The 26,976-nt window shown below is 47.0% G+C and overlaps 5 protein-coding genes and 1 long non-coding RNA gene across 15 annotated transcripts; 3 read left to right on the forward strand and 3 right to left on the reverse strand.

Annotated features, from left to right (window-relative positions):
* Positions 1-718: 718 nt before the first annotated feature.
* kif16ba (kinesin family member 16Ba) lies at positions 719-12,889 on the forward strand. Of its 6 annotated transcripts, none has more exons than XM_057035821.1 (28): positions 719-1,156; positions 1,620-1,689; positions 1,765-1,878; positions 2,098-2,214; positions 2,383-2,480; positions 2,582-2,691; positions 2,769-2,911; positions 3,040-3,208; positions 3,289-3,417; positions 3,488-3,663; positions 3,908-3,973; positions 4,188-4,247; positions 4,329-4,448; positions 4,564-4,615; positions 4,733-4,870; positions 4,932-5,014; positions 5,082-5,170; positions 5,247-5,321; positions 5,640-5,672; positions 5,944-5,997; positions 6,265-7,572; positions 7,656-7,799; positions 7,859-7,970; positions 8,390-8,437; positions 11,878-11,997; positions 12,070-12,159; positions 12,229-12,312; positions 12,377-12,889. In XM_057035821.1, exons 1-28 carry the CDS (start codon positions 1,110-1,112, stop codon positions 12,530-12,532), a joined length of 4,005 nt encoding a protein of 1,334 aa, XP_056891801.1. In that variant the 5' UTR covers positions 719-1,109; the 3' UTR covers positions 12,533-12,889. The 6 variants fall into 6 exon arrangements, with proteins under 6 accessions (XP_056891801.1, XP_056891802.1, XP_056891803.1 ...); XM_057035822.1 differs by having other exon boundaries at positions 7,862-7,970; XM_057035823.1 differs by lacking the exon at positions 5,247-5,321 and having other exon boundaries at positions 721-1,156.
* Positions 12,890-13,274: 385 nt separating this feature from the next.
* Positions 13,275-17,409, reverse strand: LOC130527472 (dynein regulatory complex subunit 4-like). Of its 4 annotated transcripts, none has more exons than XM_057036050.1 (10): positions 17,345-17,409; positions 16,178-16,270; positions 15,058-15,255; positions 14,707-14,913; positions 14,576-14,630; positions 14,307-14,512; positions 13,892-14,059; positions 13,723-13,809; positions 13,453-13,662; positions 13,275-13,382 (listed from the first exon to the last, which is right to left on the reverse strand). In XM_057036050.1, the coding sequence occupies exons 2-10, from the start codon at positions 16,190-16,192 to the stop codon at positions 13,311-13,313; spliced, it is 1,218 nt and encodes a 405-aa protein (XP_056892030.1). In that variant the 5' UTR covers positions 16,193-16,270; positions 17,345-17,409; the 3' UTR covers positions 13,275-13,310. The 4 variants fall into 4 exon arrangements, 3 of the variants coding, with proteins under 3 accessions (XP_056892030.1, XP_056892029.1, XP_056892031.1); XM_057036049.1 differs by lacking the exon at positions 17,345-17,409 and adding an exon at positions 16,416-16,544; XR_008951048.1 differs by lacking the exons at positions 13,723-13,809; positions 17,345-17,409 and adding an exon at positions 16,416-16,567 and having other exon boundaries at positions 13,453-13,693.
* On the forward strand, positions 16,948-18,662 carry LOC130527567 (uncharacterized). The gene is made up of 2 exons (XR_008951069.1): positions 16,948-17,184; positions 18,161-18,662. It is a non-coding gene; the product is annotated as an uncharacterized LOC130527567 (long non-coding RNA).
* Positions 17,255-19,717, reverse strand: ndufaf5 (NADH:ubiquinone oxidoreductase complex assembly factor 5). 2 transcript variants are annotated; one of them, XM_057036101.1, is made up of 11 exons: positions 19,439-19,717; positions 19,206-19,246; positions 19,074-19,137; positions 18,953-19,000; positions 18,751-18,854; positions 18,545-18,584; positions 18,195-18,392; positions 17,882-17,942; positions 17,715-17,798; positions 17,515-17,597; positions 17,255-17,434 (listed from the first exon to the last, which is right to left on the reverse strand). In XM_057036101.1, the coding sequence occupies exons 1-11, from the start codon at positions 19,682-19,684 to the stop codon at positions 17,351-17,353; spliced, it is 1,053 nt and encodes a 350-aa protein (XP_056892081.1). In that variant the 5' UTR covers positions 19,685-19,717; the 3' UTR covers positions 17,255-17,350. The 2 variants fall into 2 exon arrangements, with proteins under 2 accessions (XP_056892081.1, XP_056892082.1); XM_057036102.1 differs by lacking the exon at positions 18,953-19,000.
* esf1 (ESF1, nucleolar pre-rRNA processing protein, homolog (S. cerevisiae)) lies at positions 19,718-24,153 on the forward strand. The gene is made up of 14 exons (XM_057035944.1): positions 19,718-19,996; positions 20,461-20,802; positions 21,023-21,318; positions 21,388-21,501; positions 21,624-21,733; positions 21,840-21,992; positions 22,263-22,377; positions 22,478-22,643; positions 22,712-22,843; positions 22,916-23,043; positions 23,111-23,195; positions 23,356-23,435; positions 23,520-23,669; positions 23,840-24,153. The coding sequence occupies exons 2-14, from the start codon at positions 20,478-20,480 to the stop codon at positions 24,122-24,124; spliced, it is 2,139 nt and encodes a 712-aa protein (XP_056891924.1). The 5' UTR covers positions 19,718-19,996; positions 20,461-20,477; the 3' UTR covers positions 24,125-24,153.
* acaa1 (acetyl-CoA acyltransferase 1) lies at positions 24,120-26,960 on the reverse strand. Its single transcript, XM_057036190.1, is given in 12 exon segments — positions 24,120-24,575; positions 24,656-24,801; positions 24,881-24,936; positions 24,998-25,024; positions 25,027-25,176; positions 25,241-25,431; positions 25,612-25,692; positions 25,766-25,864; positions 25,931-25,973; positions 26,043-26,150; positions 26,412-26,541; positions 26,680-26,960. Coding segments are annotated over 12 exon segments (1,284 nt in total). The 5' UTR covers positions 26,848-26,960; the 3' UTR covers positions 24,120-24,490.
* Between the last annotated feature and the right edge of the window lie 16 nt (positions 26,961-26,976).

The following is a 26,976-nucleotide window of genomic DNA, read 5'->3' on the forward strand; positions in this document are numbered from 1 at the left end:
CAGCCTGATGCAAAATAACATGTTTTTAACAATGCATGAAGATGATTGTTGTGCCTGAATAGGCGGATTTTCCAGACGACCCTCATGTGAGGAATGCAGTAGATAAGGGGTAGATGGACTCCAAGACTGTTCCAGAAAAAGGGAGCAGATCCAGTTGGTAATCTGTAGGTCAGCACAAGGTACAAACTTGATGTGAGCAGCTCCAGGTTAGCAGTGGAGCTCCATCAGTAGAGGGGCAATGTGCATTGCTTCTGCTGCTTGAAGGCCAATGAATGACCATCAAAAGTCCCCTTGGCAACCACCACCTATCAATGTTGACCTTGTGCCCCTCCAGGGCTGCTAACCTAGAATCAGAGACACTGAAATGGAAAAAAACTTAATCAGTAGCATGGGTGTGTAGAGTAATATAACAGCCTCATTATAATGTAGCATTTTAATCCCCTATGTTGCTCCGAAACAAAACGTCTACCTTTGATCATTGAAGATCAAAGCCCCATTCGACCCTTTGATCCTTAAACGTGTTGTTTGATCACTTGAAGAAAAAAAATGCAGACTTCACAATAAAAGCATCAGCAACCATGAGTTTCCATGCAAGACTGACAACAACAGTGTGAACACGAGTAACATTTAAAAGATCATTCACATTTGCGTTACTATAGACTTTTCTTGCATTGCTCAAGTAGGTTCACATTAAACGATTACATACAACGTCAGCTTTTTTGCAAACTAGTCTGTTAATTGTTGTGCAATAGCTTTGTGTGCAGGCTTCCGTAGAGATGCAATGTTTTCATCAGCTGATATTCGCGTCCTTTCATGATAAACCGGGCTCAGCTAACAGGCTAATAGGCTACAGGCTCACGAGAGCCTCTCTCTGACAGGGCTGCGAAACCATCAGGCAGCGATACTTTCTGTTTCTGCCCGTCAGCGTCACCGCTTGTCCTATTGACGCGCAGTTGTTCTGGTTATTTTTGTGATTTTTTTCCCCCTTTAGAAGGCAACGGGTCTATCCAGAGGTTGACGCTAACCTGTTAGCTCTCTTTGCTGTTAAAAAGCAGCCTTTCGCTTCGAGGCGGACCGACCTAAGTGGATCAAGTACAGCGGGATGCGCGATGGCTTCGGTCCGGGTGGCTGTCCGGGTCAGACCCATGAACAGGCGGTGAGTTCGGCACAAGAAGTTTCAGCTAGTCAGTCTTTAAGGGTACAAACCGTTGGCTGTGAATTAATTCGTATTATTTAGCGAAGAACGATATAGTAAAATATTGATTGAAGTCCAAAGGTGAAAAGGACGTGTTCAAAAGTCTGAATAGAAAGGGATTTCTGTCATAACGAACGCCTTTGTTGGGGACTGAACGGTCTGAGTCTGTTGTTGAGGACTGAGTCTGATGAAGGATGTAGCTGAACAAACAGGGTGGAGGAGAAGATTAAACAGGAGTAGCAGCTGGGAAACGGTCCTTCATCGCAGGACACCCAAGATCTGCAAATACAACTCCACCTTCCTAGAGGAATTTAGGTGTTTTTGTTGATGTTTAACACTTGTGTTTTCATGTCGACATTTGACATTTATCTTTAGCAATATCAACCAGACGAACACAAATGAGAATATTGATGTTTATTTTCAGGGAAAAGGATCTGACTGCCACATCCATTGTCAAGATGGAGGGAAACAAAACCTCCATCACCAACATGAAGGTACCCCCTTCCAAACACACACGCAGGTGCGCGCAGTCGGTCAGTCATCCTCCTAAATTTGTCTGTTTCCCAAAGAGCCTTGAGAGTATCACGGGCGAGTCCATGAGAGACAGAGTCAAAACCTTCACATACGACTTCTCCTACGATTCCTCGGACTGTAAGATCTCTGCCTTCGTCTCGCAGGAGAAGGTAAACAAGCGTTTGAGTCCAGCTGAGGGACGTTAGTGGTAGACGGTCCTGCAGACCACAGTGGTCCTGCAACCAGTTCTGCTGTAGTTAGAGAGTTTTATGTGTTTGTGCCTCTTTGATAAATGAACCTGAGCAGAGTTGACAACTGTTATCAGGTCATTTTGAGCTCACCGTGGTGACCAGGTCAGAGCAAAACTGAACAAATGTTTTTATCTTCAGGTTTTCAAAGATTTGGGTTTGGATGTGCTGAAGGCGGCATTTGAGGGGTACAATGCCTGTGTGTTTGCCTATGGCCAGACCGGCTCTGGGAAGTCCTACACCATGATGGGTGTTCCGGTGGGTTCTGAACTCTGAAGTGAGTTTTTAGATTATCGGGATGGTCCAACTGATCTATCGAGCAGTGTTATTTAGACTGATTACCAAGAAGGAATTAGTAATAGTATCGTCATCATCATCATCAATATGTGGTCGAAGCATCAACTTTGACAAAAGGTCCATTTTCAGGGTGATGCTGGTCTTATTCCGAGGTTCTGCGAAGGTCTGTTCGGCCGAATTGCTGAGGCCACTCGATGGGACGCAGCTTCGTTTCGTACTGAAGTGAGGTAAGGCTGCAGTTGTTGGGATATTTAGAGTCTTTACCTTCACTGCTGCCAAAACACTAAATGAAACGGTTGATCCAACTGATGCAACTGATGGTTTTTAGTTACCTGGAGATCTACAATGAGAGGGTGAGGGATCTACTGAGGAGGAAATCCACACAGACATACAATCTTCGGGTTCGTGAACATCCCAAAGATGGACCGTATGTGGAAGGTAAGGCTTAGCTCAGGCTGAGCACCATTAAGCTGAGGACCTTCGGTTTTTTCACCTGGTCTCCTTCTGAACTTCAGATTTGTCCAAACATCTGGTCCAGAACTACAGCGATGTGGAAGATCTGATGGAGGCAGGAAACATCAACCGCACTACAGCCAGCACTGGCATGAACGACGTCAGCAGCCGCTCACACGCCATCTTTACCATCAACTTCACACAGGTGCCTTCTCAAATTAATTGTTTTGTTGGTAATTGGAAGAACGACCATCCTGTTTGCTAGGAGAGCAAACATGTTGCTCCCCCTGATGAGAAGCTCTGGTGGCACCTTTGGGTTTCTGTCTGTTACAGGCTAAGTTTGACGCCGAGATGCCGAGCGAGACAGTCAGTAAGATCCACCTGGTTGATCTGGCCGGCAGCGAGCGAGCCGACGCCACAGGAGCCACAGGCGTCCGCCTGAAGGAGGGCGGGAACATCAACAAGTCGCTGGTCACCCTGGGCAACGTCATCTCATCGCTGGGTCAGGCAGCAGACCAGAATGTCTGTTTTAAACCTGCGCGTCCAATTGTAATGATGGTTGTACTTCCTGTTTCTCTCCAGCTGACATGTCATCAGATGGCGTCAACTCCAATCAGAAGAAGTCAGTGTTTGTTCCGTACAGAGACTCAGTGCTGACGTGGCTGCTGAAGGACAGTTTGGGGGGCAACTCCAAGACCATCATGATTGCCAGTGAGCAAACATATGCTCAGAAATGTGAGAGAGTAGCAGCAAAACTGATCCTGCGTAAAACTCGTTTCAGCCATTTCCCCTGCTGACGTGAACTATGGTGAGACGCTCAGCACTCTTCGCTACGCCAATCGAGCCAAGAACATCATTAACAAGCCCACGATCAACGAGGACAGCAATGTCCGCTTAATCCGAGAGCTTCGGGCTGAAATCGCCAGGCTGAAGGCTCTGCTAGTTCAGGGCAACCAGGTCAGTGTGATGTGACAGTCACTTTCAGCCAGGACTGAAAAACAAGTTTTTGAACATTTGTTTGCCAGAATGCAGGAACAGTTTCACAATTGTGAAACGCCAGTAAAGAACAAGATTACGAACATGTTTCTGAAGTAAATGGTCCCGTTACAATTAATGCAGAGGAAGCAAATTTGTAAAATGCTGCTGGTGAAGTGTGTATTTCAGATTTCTTTGCTGAACCTCCTGACTTTGTTTTTGTCAGATTGCTCTTCTGGATTCACCCACGGCTCTGAGCATGGAAGAGAAACTGCACCAGAACGAAGCCAGAGTGAGTCCAGTCTCTTAGTCCGTGTTAGAGATTCTGCTGGGGGGGGGGACTGTAGCAAACTGACAATCGATGGGAGGAGCCAAAGTCCAATGACTAGTTCAGAGCCGAAGAACGCAGCTTTGCCCCTCCTGTAGGCTGTCAAACGTCCTCTCATGTGACTGGGTCTACTGTTGTGATGTTGGCAGAAATGTTCTGATTTTGAGGCTGTCTGCAGGTTCTGGAGCTGACCAAAGAGTGGACTAACAAGTGGAATGAGACGCAGAACATCCTGAAGGTCAGACAGGTTTCTCAGCTGCTGCTACTGAAGGTGTGATTGGTTTTCACCTGTTAAACTCTCCATTCAACCCGTGTGCAGGAGGAGACGCTGGCTCTGAGGAAAGAGGGGATCGGCGTGGTGCTGGACTCAGAGCTGCCACACCTCATCGGAATCGATGATGACCTACTGAGCACCGGCATCATCCTGTATCACTTAAAGGTCAGCTGACACACCTCCTCTTTGGGTTAAATTGGTGTTTATCGAGTCAACAAAGCTGATCCAAATATGTTTGAGTGGTCTGACAGAAACTTACAGTTTTCTGCTTCCGACTCAGGAAGGACGGACGTATGTGGGCAGAGAGGACGCATCCACGGAACAGGACATTGGTGAGTCTGGTCCTGCTGATACCGCTGGACAGGTGGAGGGTTCTAGGAACTGCAACATCCGCACGCTCCAGAGTGGCTGCTCCTGTACCCCTCACCGGTGACCTCTGCTCTCTGTAGTCCTGCACGGTCTGGATCTGGAGAGCGAACACTGCATGTTTGAGAACAAGAATGGGACGGTGACGCTGGCGCCCTTCAGCGGCGCTCAGTGTTCAGTCAACGGGGTTCTGGTGACCGAACCGTCACAGCTCAACCAAGGTGAGAAGTCAATTTCTGTTAGTCAAAGGGTGCTTCGTATCTTAAAAACCTGGCTGTGTAGGTGCCGTCATTTTACTGGGCAGAACCAACATGTTTCGCTTCAACCATCCCAAGGAAGCAGCAAAACTGCGGGAGAAACGGAAGGTGGGTCTGCTTCTTCCTGCTGCTGTACCTGCTGAGAGCTGTGCTTTACCATGTGTGTCCTCCTCAGAGCGGTCTCCTGTCCTCCTTCAGCCTGTCCATGACCGACCTGTCCCAGTCCTGCGAGAACCTGTCCACAGTCATGCTCTACAACCCCGGGTGAGGCGAACACAGAAACGCCAACCTTCTAAAGGAATTTCCACTTATTGATTTCAAACAGCAGCTTTTCCTCCAGCAAGCATCATGAGGACAGGAAACCAATCAGGACATGTCAGCCAGGTCACTCTTCAAAGATGTCCTCACGCATCTGGTAGATTTCACCATTACACTCTTTGTAGCAGACGGCAGTGGTTCTGCCTGCACAATACTTTCCTCCTCTGCACGTCCTCTCAGCTGAAGTGTTCCCTTCTTCAGAATCATCAGATCTTGCCGCAAAGTTGTCACATCTGCCGCTTAATTCTCTCTCAGCTGTGTGAGAAAGCCTGTGAACTGTCAGCTACAGCGCCACCATCAGGCTGCCTCTTTGCCCTGAATGTGTGAAATGACGTAACACTGGCGAGCAAGCGGCAGCTGTGGTGACTGGCTGTGAGGTTTGTCACTAACAGTTTCAACCCTGTTTTGTTGACAGTCTCTTCAGTGGGAAAGGCTCCTTCCTCCTCAGGTAGACTCAGCCATCCACTTCCCATCTAACTGTCCCGTTGTGAGACATGTTGACTCGACCAGATGAACCCTGCTAACAATGACTGCAGCATTGTTACACCATCTGTCTGTTGTGTTGTATTTTGCACGCCAGCTCGTTGCTTTGACCTCCATTGATGTCCAACAGTGAAGACGTGATGTCACATGTTTTTGTCCGTCTCTCCTCTGGTGGTGTTAAACATTGCTGATGAGTCTCACTCCTCTGGAGTTGAAGGTGCTTTTTGTGTTTGCAGGCTGGAGTTTGAGAGGCAGCAGCGTGAAGAGCTGGAGAAGCTGGAGTTCAAAAGGTAACAGAAGATCCGGACTGATCCTGTTTATTTTATCCTGGAAATATCAAACCCCATCCACAGCTGCATCAGAAACAAACTGAGAAGAGCCTTTAAGATGTCCTTCCTGTTTCTTAGCTTTAATCTCCTGGGCTGATCTAAATGAACCTGTCTTTTCTGACCTTTAAATATTTCTTCTCACCTTCACTTTGGGGCTGTTTCAGCCACTTGTTTAATATTAAAGTTGATCTAAATGTTCTCCTGTAACTGAGTGAGATGTTTGCACAGGAGGCTCATTAAGGAGATGGAGGCCAAACATCAGAGTGAAAAGGCAGATCTGGAGCGCCTCCAGCAGGAGGTTGAGAGTCAGCGAAAGGAGTCTGAGCAGGTGCAGCAGCGTATCCTACGTCAGGAAGAGAGCCTCCGCCGCCGCAGTCAGGATATCGAGAGTCGCCTTCGAGACTTCCTGGCTGAGAAGGAGCGCTTTGAGAAAGAGCGCTGCCTGGAGATTCTGGGGCCTAGGCTCCAACAGCATCACTGGCAGCAAGAGGGGAAGGTGGACGAGGAGCAGCGGCGGTGGCAGGACGCCACAGAGCAGACAGAGATCTACCGAGAGCTGGAGAGACTGAAGCGGGAACGCGAGGAGCAAAAGCTCCATCTGGAGGCTCAACACCGTCGTCTGGAGGAGCAGGAACGAGAGCAGCTGAGCCTGGTGGGTCGACTAGAAGAGCAGCTGAGGGAGAAACACGAGGAGGCCTCCACGCTGCTCATCCGTGACAATGCCCACCGCCTAGAGGAGGAGCACCAGGCCCTGGCTGAGATAAGAGAGGCACTCCTCCGTGCCAAAGAAGCCGGAGAACGCCTTGGTCCACAGGATGGCAGTAAGTTGGCCAAAAGTGCCCAGGATCGATACTCCAACTTTAAGGAGGCGCAGGTGAAGGAGCTGGGTCAGCTGGAGATGGAGCTGCTGCAGCAGAGGGAGCGCCTGGAGAAGGAGGCAGGCGTGGAGCGTAACACGCTGCTGCTCCTCAACTGCAGTCTTAGAGAACGACAGCAGCAGGACCGCGAGGAGACACAGGGCGTGGCTGCTCTCTGCCTGGAGGAGCAGCTGCTCAAACAGGCTGAGCACAAGCTGCAGTTCAAAGAGCGTCAGCTGAGCCGCATTGTGGGCCTCTTGCCTGCATTAACAGAGGAGAAGCAGAGAGCCATGGAGACACTGGAGCGCAGTGGTGGCGTGGATAGTGGCAACCCGCCAGGCCTGAACAACACACTCTACCAGGTAGAGAAAGAGCTGGAAGACCAAGAGGAGAAGCTGAAGCTCCACCGGCACAGCGCCCAGCAGCTCCAGCAGCTTCAGGAGACCTATGAGTTTACAGCCAATGTGGCACGTCAAGAGGAGAAAGTGAGGAGGAAGGAGAAGGAGATCCTGGAGTCAAAGGAGAAGCAGCAGAGAGAGGCCATGGAACAGGCAGTGGCCCGGCTGGAGCGGAGGCACTCGGCCCTGAGACGCAGCATCTCCCTGGAGCCTGAAGATGAAGAGTTGAGACAGAGGAGCTGCAGAAACCTGAAGACAAGCACAGAGCTGGACCAGCAGAGGTCAGAGTCTGCTGGCTCAGTAAAACCAGTGCATGTATCCTCTCTGTCCCAGTATAACCAGAAAACCTGCTGTTTATTTCCAGAGTGGAGCAGGAGATCCAGAAGCTAAAGCGTAGGATCAGTGAAGGTGAAGAGACCAGGAGCCATTCTGGTGGTTCCGATGAGAAAATTAGTCCAGTCCACCTCCACAGTCTCAGTCCACTGCTGCCCCCTCTGTCAGATGACAGGTACTTCAGCACCGATCTTTGGTCTTCTGCTCTCTGAAGCTTCATCCTGTTTCCTTCAGCAGGATTAAGGCATACATCGAAGAGGAAGTCCAGCGGCGGCTGAGGAACATCAATCTTATGAATGGTTGCAGCAGCACCTTGGATCCATCTATGTCCTGTCAATCACTCGGGGTAAGAACCTATCCATTGCTTCAGCGCAAACCTTCTTGTATCGTAGATTTAGCATCTGTTCTGTGGTCGGTGTTTCTGAGTCTATTCTGAATCAAAACTTCTGACCTCAAAATTTGTTGTACCTGTTTAACTAAGACAATCTTGATCACACAATCAGCAATGAGGCTGGTTATGCATTGATGATCTGGTGGAGTTCTTGATCAGATCAACGTGATCAGATGTTTGAGCAGAACTGATATTCAGCTCGTTAAGCTGCAGGAGAACCAGGAGGTTCGGTTAGATGAACAGAGGTGGTCGGATCAGGATCATCTGAGCAGTTTTATTTCTGATGTTCTCTTGTGTAAAAATAAATATTTCACATCCTAATAAGTTTAAACTGTTAAAATTTGACTGTTTAAATCACATTTTTGTCTTTTCAGGACGAGGAAAAATTACTAAACTTGAATCCAAGAAGACACAAATATGAGGTAAGAGCAGAAGCTTCTCTTTCAGCAGATGTTGGTTTCTCCAGCGACTTTCATGTTACCCGGTCTGAACTACTATCGTCACATGATTGTTAGGTGTAATCTGGGATTATTCAGATTGAATCAGGTTTAATCTTCAATCACAGAAGGTCTCTGGTCCTCAACTTTCTTCTGAATTTGCATGTCTGAGCAATTTTCCTGATCTCAGTTGTTCCCTTGTTGTAATCTGCATGCTGAACCTTCTCACCGATGATCCCAATTATTGGCACCAGCACCTGGTGGTGGAGGAGCTTTCATTCCCTCGGGGTACATGAAGGACTTCAATTCAGAGCCTTCACCACCTTCTAGACCCTGGACGTCCTCCCCCTTGTGCCCATAGAGCACCAGTGGGTGGTGTTCAGTCTCACCCTCTCAGAGATCTGACTGGGCAGAAGCAGAAAAAAAGCACAGAAACCTTCAGGCAGAAGAAAAGAAAAGTTGCTCTGCTAATGGAGGAGAACAGAAAATGTCTTGAAGAAGACCAGAAAGAAGCTGAACAGGAAAGGCTAGATTCTGCCTGCTGTGGCCCCAGATGGGGCAGGGAGGAGGTTCTCACTCAGAGGTGATCAGAAAAGATGCTCCTCCTTCTCTCCGTGGGTCCGGGCAGCAGTTGCAGCAGACAGAACCTTCAGATGTTCCAGCTGAGACCAGCGCAAGCTTCGGTTTGGGCTATTTCACCGGAAGACTGTCTGAAACCTGCAGAGATGCCAGGAACTACGATTTCCAGCATTCTTTACAAAACTTCTCTGGAGGGTACAAAGATGCCAGAAGATGCTTACAGGGAATGCGGGAACTCATCCAAAATGTGAGTGTGGTCGACATGAAGGGCATATTCCTTCAGTATGCCACTCAGGTGAGCAGGGAGCTGCCCCTGCTCCATCGACTGCAGCCCCAAAAGCTGACAGAACTTCCCAACAACAAGGGCTTGAATGATCGGTCCAAAGGCAACGTCCCCGACGTTCCTCGGGTTTCTAGAGTGCCAGATCTTCCAGGCATCTCCATGTGACCCGGAGGTTCTTTGTGGTTTGTCAGGAACACACGTCCTGAAGTGTTCTGTCAGAAGCTGGTCCAGCTGCCTCCGGTCCTGTCTCAAATGACCTCTACGGCAACTTCAATCTCTGGTTCCTCAGCTCAGCCTTGGCAAGCTCTTGGCAATCTTCTGGCTGAAAACCGCCAGTCGTCAAGTTCCTGTCCAGAAGCCTGCTATTATCAGAGAAGGACGTGGTGGTGCTTTCCAGTAAAGAGTATTCTCAAGCGCTAAGTGTTGATCATTTTAACCTGGGAGAGCTCAGGGAGGTCCAGATCAGCCTGGCGGGGCAGCACGTTCATCTCCTGGGCTGCTTTGACAACGCCATTTTGGCCATTTTCACCTACAGCAAAGGGCTGATGCAGGAGTTTTGCAGGGTTCTACTCAAAGTACTTTGGGCCAGATTCACCAATATGTTCTTAAGAATCTTCTTAGATTCTTTCTTAAGTTGTGTTTAAGAAGTTTCTTCAGAAAACCCTACGTCGGATTCATCAACGCGTTCGTAAGCCCCAGAATTGTTCGCAGCTGTGTTCTTAGATTGATGAATGCCATCTGTTCGTAAGTTGAAAGCGCGTGCCAGGTGAGTCTAATTAACATATGATTAGCATAAGTCACCGCCCACTAATGCCCATAAAAGGAACTGCAGCAGGACCCTGTAGACAGAGCAAAAAGCAGCCAAATGCCCAAAGCTTGCCTCTCCACGCCTGATTTCTGACGCCGTGTTGAACAATCAAGAAAGGATGGCTAACACGCTTGATAAAATTGCCTCAACCCTGATGACTATAGCCAACACGCTTAAAGAAATCAACGAGAATGTAAAAAAAAGAAGAATGTAAAAAAAATAAACGTGTAAAAGCTGTGCTCGGATTGTGACAATAATGCATTTTATTCACAAACGGGCAATTAATCGCGCTCGAACGTGAACCGCGTGCCTGCAGTCTGGCCCCATCATTGCGTCAGGACGCACATCCTCACGGGGTTGTGGCTCTGTGTCCAAACACATCCAGCGCCCCTTTAACATGCCGATGGTGCGTTCAATGGTGGAGCGACTGCGCGCATGCATCTGATTGAATAAAACTCCTGTGGAGTCTGAGGGTTGGTCAGTGGTGTCAACAACCAGGGCATATCCTCGATCCCCTAATAAAATAAATCAAGATAAAATCAAATAAAAAGACAGTTTTGGCATGGTTTCCAATTTGGTTGATTAATGTTAAGTCATTGGCACATTTACGTAATTTTAAAATTCTCCGTAAATCACCAAAAATAGGAAATAAACAAATAAATAAATAAATATGACAGAATTATCATTGTAATATTGAATTTTATTGAACTGCACAAGAGAAGAAAACACAACCATGCCAACATGTCGGCACTGAAATGTGCGCAAGAGTACTCCTGAGTGTTCGTAGGATTTGTTCTTACCTACGAATAGATCCAGGATAAGAAGAAATTGGTGAATGCCACAATCTTCGTCAACTGTTCGTAAGTGGGACTTAAGAACAAATTTGTTCGTAAGAACGCTTCGTGAATCTGGCCCTTTGTCCTGGAACTCTCCCTGAAGGGACTGAAGGTCACCCTCTTCCATCAGATGACCTGATGCTCCTCTCTATGGATTGGATGTCACACACCCCTGACATTGTCTTGGGCTTCGGCCTTCGCGTCACCTCCAGGGTTAAGCGGGTTCTGCCAATCTGCTCTACATGGTTCACGAGAACATAGACGGTCCTGACAAACCCTCGCTGGCAGACAAACCCTCGCTGGCAGACAAACCCTAGCTGGCAGACATTCGTCCACTTCTTTTCTCGTGACCTCTAGCCGTCTTGACCCAAACGACATGTGACACTCCTGCTGGCAGAGACTCACGTGGCGCTCCTCTGTGAAGATGGCATCTTTCACCCAGTCACCCGCGGCTCTAGTCTGGTCCTGGCCCATCCCCAGTTCCAGGTTTTGGAACTGCATCAGTGCTCACAGATTGTGTGTGTGTGTTTGTGTGTGTGCGGGGGACAGGGGACGGGGGGGTTGGGCTGTACATCAGAAGCCATGACTTTGATCAACCATCTGTGTGTCTAATGGCCCCCAGGAGGTGGTTTTCACACTGAAACCTTTAAAAGAGTTTTTAGAAAGTGTTCTTGTTGTGGGATAAAGGATCATTTCTCTGGTCCCTCTTTACTGTTTTTGTTGTGTGTCATTTTATTCATGTAGATTTTGTTTTTTATGTTTACTTGGAAACAATGAAGGAAAATAAAGGCTGAACTCTTCTTCTCTCCTTTATTTGAATGCCACACTTTCACCTCTGTCACACCCTGCTCTCTCCAAGTTGACTTTTTTCTCTCCCTCTTCCCCCTCCTCTTATCCCATCTTGTCATTTCCTTTCCAGCACCTGATATCTCGTTCTCTGGGGACGAGCGCCACCCTTTGGGAGCCGGTCAGAATCAGCGTTCCTCGTTATTTCCTCCGCGGGCAGGGGAAGGATGAGCATTTTGAGTTTGAAGTGAAGGTGAGCAGAGCAGTCCGAAGCTCCCCTTCATCAGTCCTTCACTCTTTGATTCTTTGATCTGCTTGTCTTCAGATCACAGTTCACAATGACACCTGGACAGTGTTCAGGCGCTACAGCCGCTTCAGAGAGATGCACAGGAGTCTGAAGCTGAAGTATCCTGAGGTGAGACCATACACGTCTGGGGGCGCCCACCTTCTCTGTATGATTGTGTTTGTGCTCTTTTCTCCTCAGCTGGCAGCTCTGGAATTTCCTCCAAAGAAACTGTTTGGAAACAGAGATGAACGGATGGTTGCGGAGCGCCGAAACCACCTGGAGGTAAAATCTTGTGTAAAATCCAGCAAACACACTGACAGCTAACTCCAATGTGATGATTTTCCAGCGGTACCTGAGGAACCTGTTCCAGGTGATGCTGTTATCCTCAGACTCGCCTCTCAGACCTGATGGTGGCCTCCAGCTCACCAAATGGGATGTGTGTGAGTTCTCGCCATTCTTTAGGAAGGGCGTGTTTGAGAACAGCAGCCACGGTACCGGCTGAGTCCTGAATGGACCCACAGAGCTGCACCGAGCCATCACACCTCAAACCATCCCACAAATGGACTTTGTACCCCAGTAAACCCAGCATTCCTTATCAGCGCATCAAACAGTCCCAAACTTTTCAATGGAAAATTCTAAATTTACCAGGTGTCAATCATCTACTCCAGATTTGTTCTGTGATCATCAGAGGTGTATGTCTCCAGTCATTTACTGACTGGTTTTATGTAAATGCTGCTTGTTTCAGAAGCTATAGAGAGGAAGTGTGTGTGTGTGTGTTTGTATATGTGTGTGAGCACACAAATTGGAGGTCAGTGTAATTTTATAACCTGCTTGTATATAAAGGTTGACTCTGAATAGATCTGCTGGGTCTCTTCTCAGTGTGATGCTTTGGGGGTGCCCTTTAGCACATGAAATCACTAAACTCTGGTTAGAACTATCATGGCACAGATCATAACAGGAAGTTGGCAAAGTTTTATTATTAATGGTGACATTTAGATTTGATTGATCTGCTGGTTGTGATTAAGAATGTTTAGCATCTTTTTTGAAAATGATAAATATGCTCAAAGGGATTTGTCTGGGCTCTACTGCAGCTAGCCATCAGGAAACACACTGCTGCAATTGTTGGACGAGCAGGATGTGACCTGGAGGTCAGAGCCCAACAGAAGCTATAACATCTACAGAAATTGTTTCTTCCTTTTTAATGTTAAGCTCAGACAGGAGGGAGGAGAAGAAACAAACACATCTTAAGGTTACTCTTAAGGTCTTTTATTGTGGAAGTGTTAGTCCTCACAGCTGGCACTCAGCTCCCTCTGCAGGGCCTTGATGGTGACATCTCCAGAGTCCAAAATGTCCTAAAATCAGGAAAACCTGTAAGTTTGTGTCTTTGGTGGGAAGAACAGTTAGCCAAACTAGAAATGGAACCTGGAGTTTCTTGGTGGTGTCGCTGGCTGTGGTCGGGTCCAGGTTGGCGGCAGAGAGCACGGCATACAGCTGTGCTTCTCTATTCTCCACAGCTTCTGTCAGTGCCTCCATCTTCCTCTGCAGCAGCTGCTCCTTCAGTCCAATCTTCTGCTGCAACTCCAGGATGGTGTCCGCCTGCGTCCTCAGCAGCTCATCACGCTCTTGCTCCAGCTGCAGGAATGTTCAGGTGAACATCTGGGGGCTGCAACAGCGGCGCATGTGTCACCTTACCTCCCAGCAGCATTGCAACAGCAGCTCGTGCTCCACCTTCTGATCTCTCAGCTCTTTTTCCACCTGTCTGATTTGTACATTTCTCACCTGTTGGGATGACAGTTCTGTGGGTTACAGTCAGAAATTATTTTTATCAGCACATCTGAAGTTAGCCATGCTGCCAACGCACCTTCATCCTAGCCTTCTTCTTCCTGGACTGTTCCGCCTGCTCCTGAGCTTGAATGAGTTTATGTTCGGCTTCCTGCATAGCTTCACGCAGACGTGTGTTCTCCTGCTCAGCTGCTGAAAGTTCTCTGCCAGCTTTTGCCTGGACCTTGGTGGCCTCTGCCATCTCCCTCTGACAAACCAAACAAGACTCACACATCAGTACCTTCAAAAATGTGCTTTCACAACTAATGTAGCTGAAAACTTTAAATGTGTTCAGTTAAGAGAAAACTGAAAACCATCAGTGAAATGTTCAACAGTAACTTTGAGATGATTTTTACATGTATTCGCACGTCCCAGCAGGAACATAAAAAAACCTTTAAAGAACATCCAACTAAAAGACAACAAGCCTTCCTGAATTCATGCAGCCATGTGCTCACCTTCAGCAGCTTCTGATCCTCCAGGAGTTTCCTCTGAACAGCAGAGTAGTACTCCTCAGCCTCTCGGTGAGCTCGATCGTGCTCCTCTTTCAGCGTCACCATCTGACTTTTCATCTGCTCGTCCAGTTTTTTTATCTCAGCCTGCCGTTGCTTCCCTTCTGCCTCCAGTAGCGACTGCAGGTTTTTGAGATATTTCTCCTCCGTTTCTGTTCAGACAACAGAAGGAGGAGATGTTTCCAGAGTTTTGGGTTCAGATATTGTTAACTCACCTTTGATTCTCCTGTCGTAGCTGCTGGCCAGGTCCATTAACTCCACCTGGTGCTTCTGTGGAGATCCAGTGGAAGAGAACTGTTTTACAAACAGATTGACCTTCACAGGGAGAAGCTGAAGTTGCTCTCACCAGCTGGAGCTCTCTGAGAGAGTTGTGTGTGTGATGTTCTTTTTCTCTGCAGTTGGCATGCAGGCTGGAAACGTCCCTTCGAAGGCCGAGCTCTGCCTCCATGTTCCTGTTCTGGACCAGCATGGCTGTAGCCACGCCCTCCATCTTCATTTTAGCCATGGCGTTTTGTTGTTCAGACACCACGTTCTTCAGCTTCTGCTTGAACACCTGAACAGCAAAGATCCAGTGAAACACCGGTTCCTTCATGATCACAGTTTATCTGGAGATTTAAAGTGAATTCCTCTTGGACATTCTCCAAACATCTGACTGAATTTGCATCAGACCAAATGAGAAAAATGTTTTGTTTCTCACAGTGATCTCCACTCGGTGGCACTCTTCTGCCTCCTCTTTCTCCCTCTGTTGGTTCCTCAGCTGGGCATTGGCCTCCTCCAGGCTCCTCTTCGAGATTTCCCAGAATTCCCGGATCTTGTCTCTCTCCAGCTGGAAGAAACTCTTCTCCTCACGCTCTCTGTCCAGCTCCTCTCTGAGGCGAACAAAGTGCTCTACCAGCTAGGAGGTTTCACACACAAACACAAGCAGGGTTAGTTTTTCAGTACACAGAAGTATCAACTGTAATGCACAGTTCCAGGTTTCTATTAGGTCTTCATCAGATAACCATCAATATTTGGTGGCCAGTGCAGATCCTGCTGCTGCTTCTCCTGTCTTTTGCACATTTGAGTCCAGATCTCCTCCTCACATCCCTCTGGCAGCATCTCTTCATGCCTTTTTGAGCAGCACTTTGTCACTGTGGCCCCACAGTGACAAAGCTCTTCTGATGAATACCTGGCCTCGGTACCAGGCTCTTCAACATGTTGTCCGGCTGCCTCTTATATGACAAAGTTCTGGACCCTTCCAGGCTGCGTCATTTTACACCCATCTGAGTGTTTTGTTTTTTTTACTCTCTGCTCTTCTATGTTGTAGTTCTATCAGACTGATTAGAGTTTCTCTGTTCAGCTCAGAGAATTTAGCTCCACTTCAGCGCCTCTTAACTCTGCGGTCCCCCAAGGCAACATTTCGGGCCAATTTTATTTCTGCTTTATATGCTGCTGGTGTTCTCTATTTTTAAACAAATATAATTGTTTTTCCACGGCACAGATTTTGATGGGCTGATGTCCTTTATTGATTTGACACTTCTGCAAATTATTTATTTTGACTACGTTTTATCGAACCTGATCAAAAACGTGTCTCATTCAAACTGCGCAAATGATCATATTAATAATTTGTTATGTAAATACGAACCTCGTTCTCTCACCCTTGCGTTCATTGCAACGTTTGCTGTATTTAAAATTGATTTCCCCTGCGGGATTAATAAAGCATTTATCAGCGTCAGTGGTTGAGGGAAGATTACATCCGGCAGCTTCCACTTGAGCATCGGAGTCACTGCTAGGCTAAGCTAACGGTAGCTTTATTAGCATCGTTCCGCTTCCCTCACCTGATCTTTGGTCATTTCTTCTGTCGACAAACAGTCAACCACCGCTGACTGTTCCCCCTTCGCGACTTTTTTACTTTTACTCCGTTTTGGTGGCTGTAAAGAAAGAAACTCATATGATTACCATAAAACGGGTTTGTTTGCGCAATTTACTAATTGTTTTTACGGGATGTCAAGGCTGACAACCGAACAAGCCAATAAAAATAATGCAAGACTATTAACTAATTGGAAAAATATTCACCATTGTTGGTAAAGGAGAATAAAAACGTTTGCTGAACTACTCAGTCTATAGCGACGAGCAAACAGTTGTCAAGACAACACGGTCATGTGATCGTCCTCTATAAACTATAATAGCGTCTACCCGCCACTATCTGGTCTACGGTGGTTATTACAGTTGCTTAGAGAGTAATATTCGTGTAGAATAATACATAATAACGGTTATTGAACATATATACGATTACAATGAATGGCCTCTTTACTTAAAAAAGAGAGCAGCCAATATTTTGCTTTGCTGATATGTAATTTTTAGTGAGTAATTGGGTCCATTGTAGTTCTGCCCTTCTAGAAACTACTTTGATGTATTGTTAATTTATTAGAATCTACATGCTAACTTAAATTTTCAATGACCATCCTTTCTATAATCTTGCCGAGGAGAAGTTAAAGTTTTCAATCTATAATCTGGCTCTTCCTGGTTTGTTTCCAGGTGTCCGGTATAACCCTGCTGCTGTTATTAAAGCCTACCCTAAGGTAAACTTAGTTTAAATCATAAAAAATATCTTGGCACAAATCATAACAGGAAGTTGGCAAAGTTTTGTTTTTAATGGTGACATTTAGATTTGATTGATCTGCTGGTTGTGATTAATAATGTTTAGGATCTGTTTGGGAAATGATGCATTTGCTCAAAGAGATTCTTCTGTGCTCTACTGCAGCCGGCCATCAGGAGGCACACTGCTGCAACTATTGGACGAGCAGGACGTAACCTGGTCAGAGCCAAACAGAAGCTATAACATGTACAGAAATTTTTTTCTTCCTTCTTAATATTAAGCTAAGAGAGTGAGGAGGAGAAGAAAGACACACATCTTAAGGTCACTCTTAAGGTCTTTTATTCTGGAAGCAATATTACATCATTAGCTGCTACAAAATAAGTCCGTTTAAATTAAATATATTTACAGTCTCTCAGTTGTTTGTTGTTGCTGGTCGGCTGATCTTGGACAGGTCCCCAAATGATGCCGTGGCTGAGCCTCGCTTGGCCGCTTTGGCCTGAAAACACATTTAAACAGTATTTCAAAGGACAGGAAGCCACCGGTAGCTCCAGCAGTGCTACGATCTACTGATGTTACCTGTGAGTGGTGAGGCTTCCAGCCAATCATATAGAGAATCTCAAAGGTGGCGGGGACAGACCCGTCTGCATTACCATACATCTCTGAAACATTAAATAAAAACACCTTTTAACATGCTGAATTTCTGCTCTTCTACCTAAAATATGAAGAAATTCTGAGCAACCCGCTTCAACTTCCTGTTTCAGCCTGATGAGTCCCACCTTTATAGATGGCTGCTGCAGCCAGGACAGTGTCCCTGTGAAGCAGGCCCTTCCTGTTCCACGCACAGTTACTCTCACCCATCCCTGCACACAAAGACTTCCCGTCACACCTCAACACACACCACTCTTCTTCCGGCAGGTCGTCATAGAAATAAAGGAGTTGCTACCCTGTAAGTCCATCAGGACCTCGAGGATTCCGGGATAGTGAATCTCAACGTCGTCGATGTCCTGAAACCAACAAGTTAGAATTCGGATGGAAAATCATTGTATAAAGTAAAGAGGAAACTCAGTTTTGGGTTCAATTTTATTCAGGTTAAAATCTATTCTCGTGTAAAAAAAGTTATCATGTTCTTCTGTAAAATATGTGTGGATGGTGGGATATGTAGTTCTACATGACTTCTATATGAGTTTTTGTATATGTTTATAAACCAAAGATCTTCCAGCAGGATTAAAGTGAGTCACAGAGTAGAGGTGGCTCACCACCGTCAGCATGTTGAAGCCGGCCCGGCCCAGCAGGTTGCCCAGGTCGGTGACGGCAGTGTAGGGGGAGATGTGGGGGGAGAACCCCCCCTCCCTCTCTGTCTCAGCGAGCTGGAGGGAGCAGCGCAGCTCGTACAAAGAGTCTCCGCCCACCATGGCCCCAATGAACACACCATCCGGTTTGAGGACCTGCTGAATCTGAATTCAGAAGGACAAAGTTTCATCCTCCTGCTTATTTCTCATATTTCTGTGGATGAAACAAAAGGAAGCTACTTGTGTTTAACTGGTTGGTCTATAAAGGTTCCCCTTCAGCTTGTGTTATTAAAGGTGGTCATGTGTTCTAGGCTCACCTGTCTCAGGGCTCCGGGAAGGTCATTAATCCAGTGCAGACTGAGAAAAAAAAACAAAGCAAAATTTTTTTAAAGACACAGAAAACGCATTAAAAGTCAAACATGTATCATTCTGAAACCTCTGGCATTTCATATTTACATCCGATCACGATGTGATTGGACCCCCCCCCACACACACAGGTTAAACAAACGTTCTTCATATTCACCTCAAGCTGCTGACGACCAGGTCAAAGGTTTTTTCTTTAAATGGTAAAAACTCCTCATCGGCCAAAACGCAGCGCGTGGGGACGTCAGTGAGTCTCCTCCGTCTCTGATCCATCAGAATGTTCAGGAGATCCAGGTGAGGAAGAAAAAGATCTGTTATTATTAGAACCGTGCTCTGAACAGCATCCAGTTCTGTACCCTCACCAGACTTTCCTCTGATATGTCAGACAGAATCATCTGATGCACTATTTCCTAGAACACACAAAATCCAGATCAAACGCACAGACCAGGTCCACACCATTGGATCCGGATCCACAGAATCTACCTTGTTCAGATGTTCTGCAATGTGACTTTTTCCGCAGCCGACGTCCAGAGACAGAGGAAATGACCTGCGGAGACAGGAAGAGGACGTGTCTGAGAAGAGTTCACGTCGAAAGAAATCAAATCGTCAACTCACCTGGAAATGTCGTAAATCCGATCTGCCACGCGGCGGCCGACCTGCAACATAACGCATGACGTCAAGTAGAGCTTTAACATATTTGAATCTAGTATAAGCGCGAGCCGAGTTCCTCTCATTGTTCATCTACGGGTCTAAAAATATCTTAAGTTACAGATCATAGAAACGTGAAGCGGCGCATGACGTCATCCTCTACTTTAGTTCGAACTGACCGGATCCGTTCCGGTCCGTACCTCGTCTCTCAGGTAGTCGTACTGGTGTGCGTCCTCCAAAGACGCGGCCCAGTTCTTCTGTTTCTTCTTCATCTCCCTGTTAAACACGTTAATGGAGCTCCTGCCCGGACCTGACATCCGTCTACGGGCCTTAAACGTGATCTTGCTGCTACAGCCTAGGGCGGAGAAACAGCTCCACCGGCCCGGCGGACCCAGAAGACCACAGCTTAATGCCCGTAGGACCCCCAGACGCATCGCAGAACTCATGGTGCTGCTTGGAGGTGATCTGCGAGATTTCAAAACATCAATACCTAAACACACGTCCGGTCGGTGCTGCGCAGGACCGGAAGAGGCGAGAAAACCCGGAACTGGATACTTCTGGACTGACGGGGCGGTTTAAACGCACAGCGGCTAATTTCCATTTATTTCTTAACACTTAATTTTGCGTACTTTAGGAAAGAACCGTATCTTTATTACAGAAAGTTGATTCTAATCCTATCCTGATCCAAACTTATCAAGAGGACTAGTCAAGAGGAGAGTTACATGCTGGGAATCCACGTGTGTAGCAGCAGACCAGAGGTAACGTTAACAAATGTTAATTTCCGTTTTCATGTATAATTTAGTGTGTCATTGTCATGTTCAGTCAAACACAATCTCTTCTTCCCACCGCTTCAGTTTGATTTTCAACGTTCTGACAATTTGTTTACGGTACATGTTAGCTCTTTGTTACCGTCCATCAATCTTAGCTTTGCTAAAGTTTAAAACGCTTTTCAGTTTAATACCGCGGACGTGTTTTTTCTTTATTATTGCTATTTTCATGTGTGTTCGTTAAATAAAATATTCACATTGTATGCTTAAAGTTAATTTTATGTCTGACTCTGAAGTTGCTCGTTATCAGTTTAAGAATTGGATCATGAAAGCAATTGAAAACACATTTGGACTCTTCACCAAGAACAGGGGGAAAAAAATATGTTTCCAGCTGTGTTGTTGGTTGATGCTGAATTGTCTCACATGGAATCCACAGTTTATTGTTGTTCTCTCAGACATTTAGTTTGACACCATGTTATCCAGTAAGAAGCAGGATGGTGACAAACGCTTCCTGCGGGTGCAGAAGGACCCCAGGTTCTGGGAAATGCCTGAGAGGGAACACAAGATCAAAATTGACAAGCGCTTCAAGTCCATGTTCAGTGACAAGCGCTTCAAAGTGAAGTACACGGTGGACAAGCGAGGTCGCCCCATCAACCACACCTCCACAGAAGACCTGAAGTGCTTCTACAAAGTATCTGACTCTGAGGAAGAGGAGGAGACCGAGAAGAAGAACCCAGTGACAGAGAAGAAAGAAAGCGCGAAGCAGCCTGAGAGGGGCGTCCCCATGTTAGAGGGAGGTGAGAAAAGCCTGATGTTAGTTTTCAATAGTTTTCTGCAATAGCTCCTTTTGCTGTGTGAATATCTCTGTAATGGGCCAAAATGGTCCCACCTATGAGAGGAGTCATTCTGAATTCAGGTTTGTGGGATCAATGTCCTCTCCTTTAGTCCTGCTGCAGGAGGATGAGCCGATGTTCATTAATCTGAGCTGTAATCTCTTATTTCTGTGAAACAACGAAGGGTTGGAGGAGGATTCATTTGTCAGTGATGAAGGTGAGGAGGAGGAGGAGGATCCTTCTGACCAGGATGATGATGTGCCAGGGAGCGATTTGGATGCTGAGGAAGAGAGTGGTGTCAGTGGATCAGACAAGGAGTCTGACAGTGACAGTGAGCCCGATCTAGCAAGAGGGAAGGGAAATGAAGAAACGAGCTCTGATGATGAAGAGGATGATGTGGACATTGTCTTGAGGAGGGAGGAAGAAGAGATTGAACATGCCTGGGGGGATCTGTGTAAAGATGCTCCCCGGACTGAGGAGGTGAGATGGTGCGAGGAGGTGTGCGTGTCCTGATGGCAAATTTAAATGGGTTTTTAATCTTTTCTGCAGGTTTCCACACGGCTGGCTGTGTGCAACATGGACTGGGACCGTCTGAAGGCCAAAGATCTGCTGGTTCTGCTCAACTCCTTCACACCTACAGGGGGCGCCGTGCTGTCTGTTAAGGTAAAGCTCCTCTGAATTAAAGATGAGGCCCAAACTATTTTCAGATTCATGTGAATCAGCAGCCATTTTGGTTAAAGAGCTGCCTCCCCTAAATGGCTGCTGTGCATTCTGGGTATTGCCAGATCTATCCATCAGAGTTTGGGAAGGAGAGGTTGAAGATGGAGGACGCTCAGGGACCGCTGGAGCTGAGAACACTGTCCCACGAATCAGAGGATGACACGGAAGAAGAAAAGTAGCTCATCCACATTATCATTTCTCTTCATGTATAAAGTTATTTTTGACTTAGAATTCTGTTTTTCCGATAGTTTAGTCTAAGACTGGTGCCTCTGTGGTCTCAGAGTTTACAGAGAGAAGATGCGAGACTACCAGTTCAAGCGTCTGAAATATTTCTATGCTGTTGTGGAGTGCGACTCAGTCAGCACAGCTGTTAAAATCTACGAGGAGTGTGATGGTTATGAGTATGAGAGCAGCTGCTCCTGCCTGGACCTGCGGTAAGACACGCTAAGCCAAACAGCTAAAATTTTCATTCACTATTAGACAGACAATTGTTCTTGAACATTTGGATGGATGCAGACCTGGATGGACTCGTGCTCCAAAGGATTCTTGGAGTTCTGATTCTGACTTTAGCTGCACTTCTCCCTGTGTGTCATGCTGGAATAGAGATGCAGGAAGCACTGTTGGGCACAGCAGAATCCAGAATAAGTAGAACATCCTGCTGTTGTCAGTGTCTCTTGATCTCCGCTTTAATTTGTCCTCATCAGATTTATTCCTGATGATGTCGCATTTGATGAGGAGCCAAAAGACGCTGCAACAGACGTGAACATGGTTGCGTACACGCCCAAACTCTTCACCTCCTCTGGCACCACAACGTCAAAGGTCAGACTGATGATGTCATTCGTGTGATATTCAGTCAGGATGTACACACCTGCTGCAGGTGCACATTCACTCACATGGGTTTGTATAAATAACCAATTAGGTACAGCTGACCTGGGATGAGACCGACCACGAACGCATGACCGCCATGAACAGGAAGTTCAACAGGGACGAGGTGCTGGACATGGACTTTAATGCATACCTGGCGTCCTCCAGCGAGGAAGAGGAGGATGAAGAAAAAACAGCAGATTCACGAGAGGGGAACAGAGGTGATAAGAGGAAAGGCAAGTTGTTACCGTGGAAACAAGCTGTCGCGTCACGTTTGTTTCTGCTGCAGATGAAGCGACCAAAGAGAAGAAAAATGAGGAGCAGATGTGTAAGTACAGAGAGCTGCTCAGAGGCATCCAGGAGAAGGAGAAAAAGCTGCAGGAGGACAAAGATGTGGAGATGGAGATCACCTGGGTACCAGGTACACACACCTGCCCCTCAGCCCCAAACCCCTCACTTGGATTAGAGATTGACAGTTTTTATCTGGCTTCAGGCCTGAAGGAGACAACAGAGCAGCTGGTGAAGAAGAAGCTGGAGGAACAGAACCAGCTGACGCCCTGGGAGGAGTTTCTGCAGAAGAAGAAAGAGAAGAAGAAGCTGAAGAAAAGTCAGAGGAAGCAGGTGAGAAGAGCAACACTGATCACACACACTCGCATTTTCCTGCATCACCTCTGAGTTTCCTCCTCAGGGACAGGAGGAAATGAGTGACGATGACGTTCCTGCAGATGTCGACCTCAGAGACTCGTTTTTTGCTGAGGAACTCGCTAAAACATGTGAGAGAAATTCAACCAAAACATGTCAAAAACCAATAACTTAATTTAGAAATCACATTTGTGGTAGGAGTAAATGAAAGTTTATATGTTCCAACATCCACAGAAGTCAACCTGATATTTGAGTAGAAACCGAGTTTTTGACTGTTTTCTGTTCCTGCAGACACAAAAAAGAAAATCAAAGGAAAAAAGGAGGGAGAGGAGTGGACAGCCGAGGGGGAGGAGGAGCTGCAGAAACAAAAGGTGAGAGTTCATCTGTGAAATCAGAACATGAACTCTGAATCTTTGAGTCATTTAAAGGTGAAAAATGTTGTTCTGCTGTTTCAGGCGGAGATGATGCTGCTGCTGGAGGATGACGATTCCAAACACGAACATTTTAACTACGACAAGATCGTGGAGCAGCAGAACCTGAGCAAGATGAAGAGGAAGAAGATGATGAGGAAAAAGGAGGAGCTACTGGGCCATGACCAGTTCCAGGTTTCCAAGAAATCACTACAAAATAAGCTTTAAATATTACAGGCTGTAGCTAAGATGTGCAGGTAGAAAGCTGCGATTGAAGTAGGATCGTTTCAAACGCACAAGCACGAGGTGATGTTCCTCCTGAAGGAAGTGGACATTTGGTGTTGATGGTGTCTTGTCCTCTCCAGGTGGATGTGAACGACCCGCGTTTTCAGGCAATGTTCACCTCTCACCTGTTCAACCTGGACCCCTCCCACTCCAGCTACAGGAACACCAAAGCCACGCAGAGCATCCTGAGCGAGAAGCAGCGTAGACGGGAGCAGGGGCAGCAGCAGGAGGTCCCACCCTCACAGGAGGGCGCCGCGGCCTGTCCGACATCAACAATGGACCCGAGTCTGTCTCTGCTAGTCAAATCCATCAAGAATAAGACGGAAGAGTTTCAGACCCGCAAGAAACAGAAACTGAAGGTTTGATTCTGGAGCAAATACAGATTTTATTACAACTGTTGCTGTTTATTATTTACCTTCATATTCATTAAGATTCACAAACAGGTGATAAAGTGATAAAATGACCACAAAATTTGAAACTAAATGTGCAGTTTGACTTCTAGAATTAAAATAAAGGTGAGAAACAAAATTATTGGATTGAATAAAAGATGTCAGAAGTCTATTTTGAAAAACAGAACTTTGAGTCAACCTGCTCTCGTCACTGATTAAAAACAGGAAGTATTTTCTGGATTAGATCTTCAATCATCTCTGAGGAAACATTTAATCTGGGTCAGACGAAGGTCCGTGTTGACTGATTGGTGCGGCCTCAGAACTCGGGGTCGCCATTGAGAGTCACTGCTGCGCTGGTCCGGGATACTCAAAGACGGCAGCAGCTCCCATCCCAGTCCCAATGCACATGGACACAACACCGTAAGCCCTGTGTTCAGGAAGACAACACCATCAGTGTGAAGACAACAAAGCCGAGGATCCTTCCATTACCGGACAGCTGGGCCGGACATCTTTCTTCGCCGCTGGAGCTCATTGAGTAGTGTCACCACCTGTCGAGCTCCAGTGCACCCCAGCAGGTGACCCAGGGCGATGGCGCCGCCATTAGGATTGACTTTCTCCAGTGGGATTCCCAACATCTCCACACAGTACATAGCCTGGTGAGTCAGAATTTCTGATCAGAGTCTCATGAATGTTTATGCTTCAATAAACAGCAGAAAGAACCACAGAGGTCACCTGACTGGCGAAGGCCTTATTGATTTCAAACACATCCACGTCGTCAACGCCAAGTCCTGAACAAGAACTACTTTTTAATTCACAGGTCCAAACATTCCCGGACTTCAAGCATCTTGCCTGCCTGCTTCAGAGCCGCAGGGATGCGAACACTGGCCCGATTCCCATGATCTTAGGGGGGACACCTACTACCGCACTCCCCCTCAGGACCCCCAGGACAGGCAGACCCAGAGCTGCCACTGCTGACCTGCGTCCAATCAGCACAGCCGCAGCTCCATCGCTCACCTGGCTGGAGTTACCTGCCACACAGGTGCTCGGTTCACCTGCCACCCCTGCCTCCACCCCTCCAACCCACTGACTCACCTGCTGTGGTGCTACCCCCGGGTTTGAAGGCTGGCCGGAGTTTAGCAAGTCTTGCCAGACTTGTTTCTCCCCTGATGCCGTCGTCCTGGCTGACCGTCACCAGGCGCTCTGTCCCGTCTGCATCTACGACCTTGGTGGTGACAGGAATGATCTCCTGCTGGTACAAACCTAAGCTCTGAGCCCAAGCGGCTCTGCAGCAACAAAATATCGCCAACCCGTGAAGAGACACTTGCCATGAGACGGGTTTGTGTGAAGATTAGGATTTACAGGGAGAAAAGTTCAGGTCAAAGTTCTGAAGTTCAATACTGAAAAACTGAGAGAGGTACATAAAAAGAACACCGATTTCCCAGATTCAGACTGTTGGGACTCACTTCAGCTGTGAGCAGAGAGCAAAGACGTCCTGCTTCTCTCTGGAAATCTGGAATTTCTCAGCGACCTTCTCAGAAGTGATACTACCAGAAAAAACAGCCAAAAGCTTATTTTGAGGGCAGAAGTTGGAAACGTCAAAGGCTGGGAGCTGAGTACCCCATCGGAATGATGCAGTCTCTTGCTTTGCTGTTGTCCATCAGCCTGGAACTCAGATCTCCTGGATTACCTATAGACTGCAGAGACATGCTCTCCACCCTGGCACACACACACACTCAGAACTCTCAAATATCAAAAGCCGCAGCAGAAACAGCATAAACAGACCCGCAGGCGAGGCCCATGTCAATGGTTCTGCTCCTGATGGCTCCTGAAGAGTCAGGACAAAAGCATCAGTGGTTTTCCTGCAGCATCAACGTGATGAAGGTGACATTTGTACCTGCGATGTTTAGCAGTGCCTGAAGACCCGACAAGCACTGTCTGTTCACCACGTAGACAGGAACGCTCTCTGGAAAACCATTGAAGATGAGACAGTGATGAGGAGCGACTGGTGAACCCAGAGTCAAGAGTAAAGGTCAAAGGCACATTTCCTGGGGAGAGGATAAAACAAAGGGCTCTTAAGAACCTCTGGAACAGCTTTTTAAAATTTGAACCAAAACGCTAATGTTTGTATCACTTCGGCATGTTTGAACCTTGAAAGGGCTTAAAGTTTTGCCTTTTTCAACCTTAAACGATCTGTCCTGACCCAGGTTACAGGTTCTCTTGAATTTCAAACATTTCAGTTTTCCTTTCCTTTTTAAGCCAAAACTTTGTGCGAGTAGTTTCTGGACCAGCTCTGTCTCACCAACACAAAAATCTCCTAGCAGCTCTGTCGGCAGCCCGACCTGGGTCAGAACCGCCGTCATGACCGCGCTCAGCATCTCGTCAGGAGTTGTGTCCTTAAAGGAAAACAGGTAAACCAATCTGAAAAATCTGGATTCAAATGCGCTTCCGTATCTACTACTGTTTGGGATGTCCAAGCTACAGGGAGGGGGGCTGATCTAACCTGCTGCCCCTTTCGGGCCGGCTACAGTTACCTTAAACGCGCCACTCTTCGCTTTGGTGATGGCGGTTCTCAGACCGTGAACAACGACCATGTCGTCCGGATTCGCTGCTGACCCACAATCACTCCTCACCAGGTCCCGTTTGGACTCAGAGGGACAAAATTGAGACAAATGTCCGGAGATTAGCTTTAACTTGAGCATTGCGGTGATTTGGACCTGCGCCGTTTGTTGAACTTTTGCGTTACAATCGGACTTCCAGGTTTATGTCAACACGACGGAAACTGCAGAGGGACAAAGGAGACCTAACGTCCACCTAATCAATACTGGAGG

Source organism: Takifugu flavidus, chromosome 6 (assembly GCF_003711565.1).
Source record: "Takifugu flavidus isolate HTHZ2018 chromosome 6, ASM371156v2, whole genome shotgun sequence".
NCBI classification, from domain to species: Eukaryota; Metazoa; Chordata; class Actinopteri; order Tetraodontiformes; family Tetraodontidae; genus Takifugu; species Takifugu flavidus.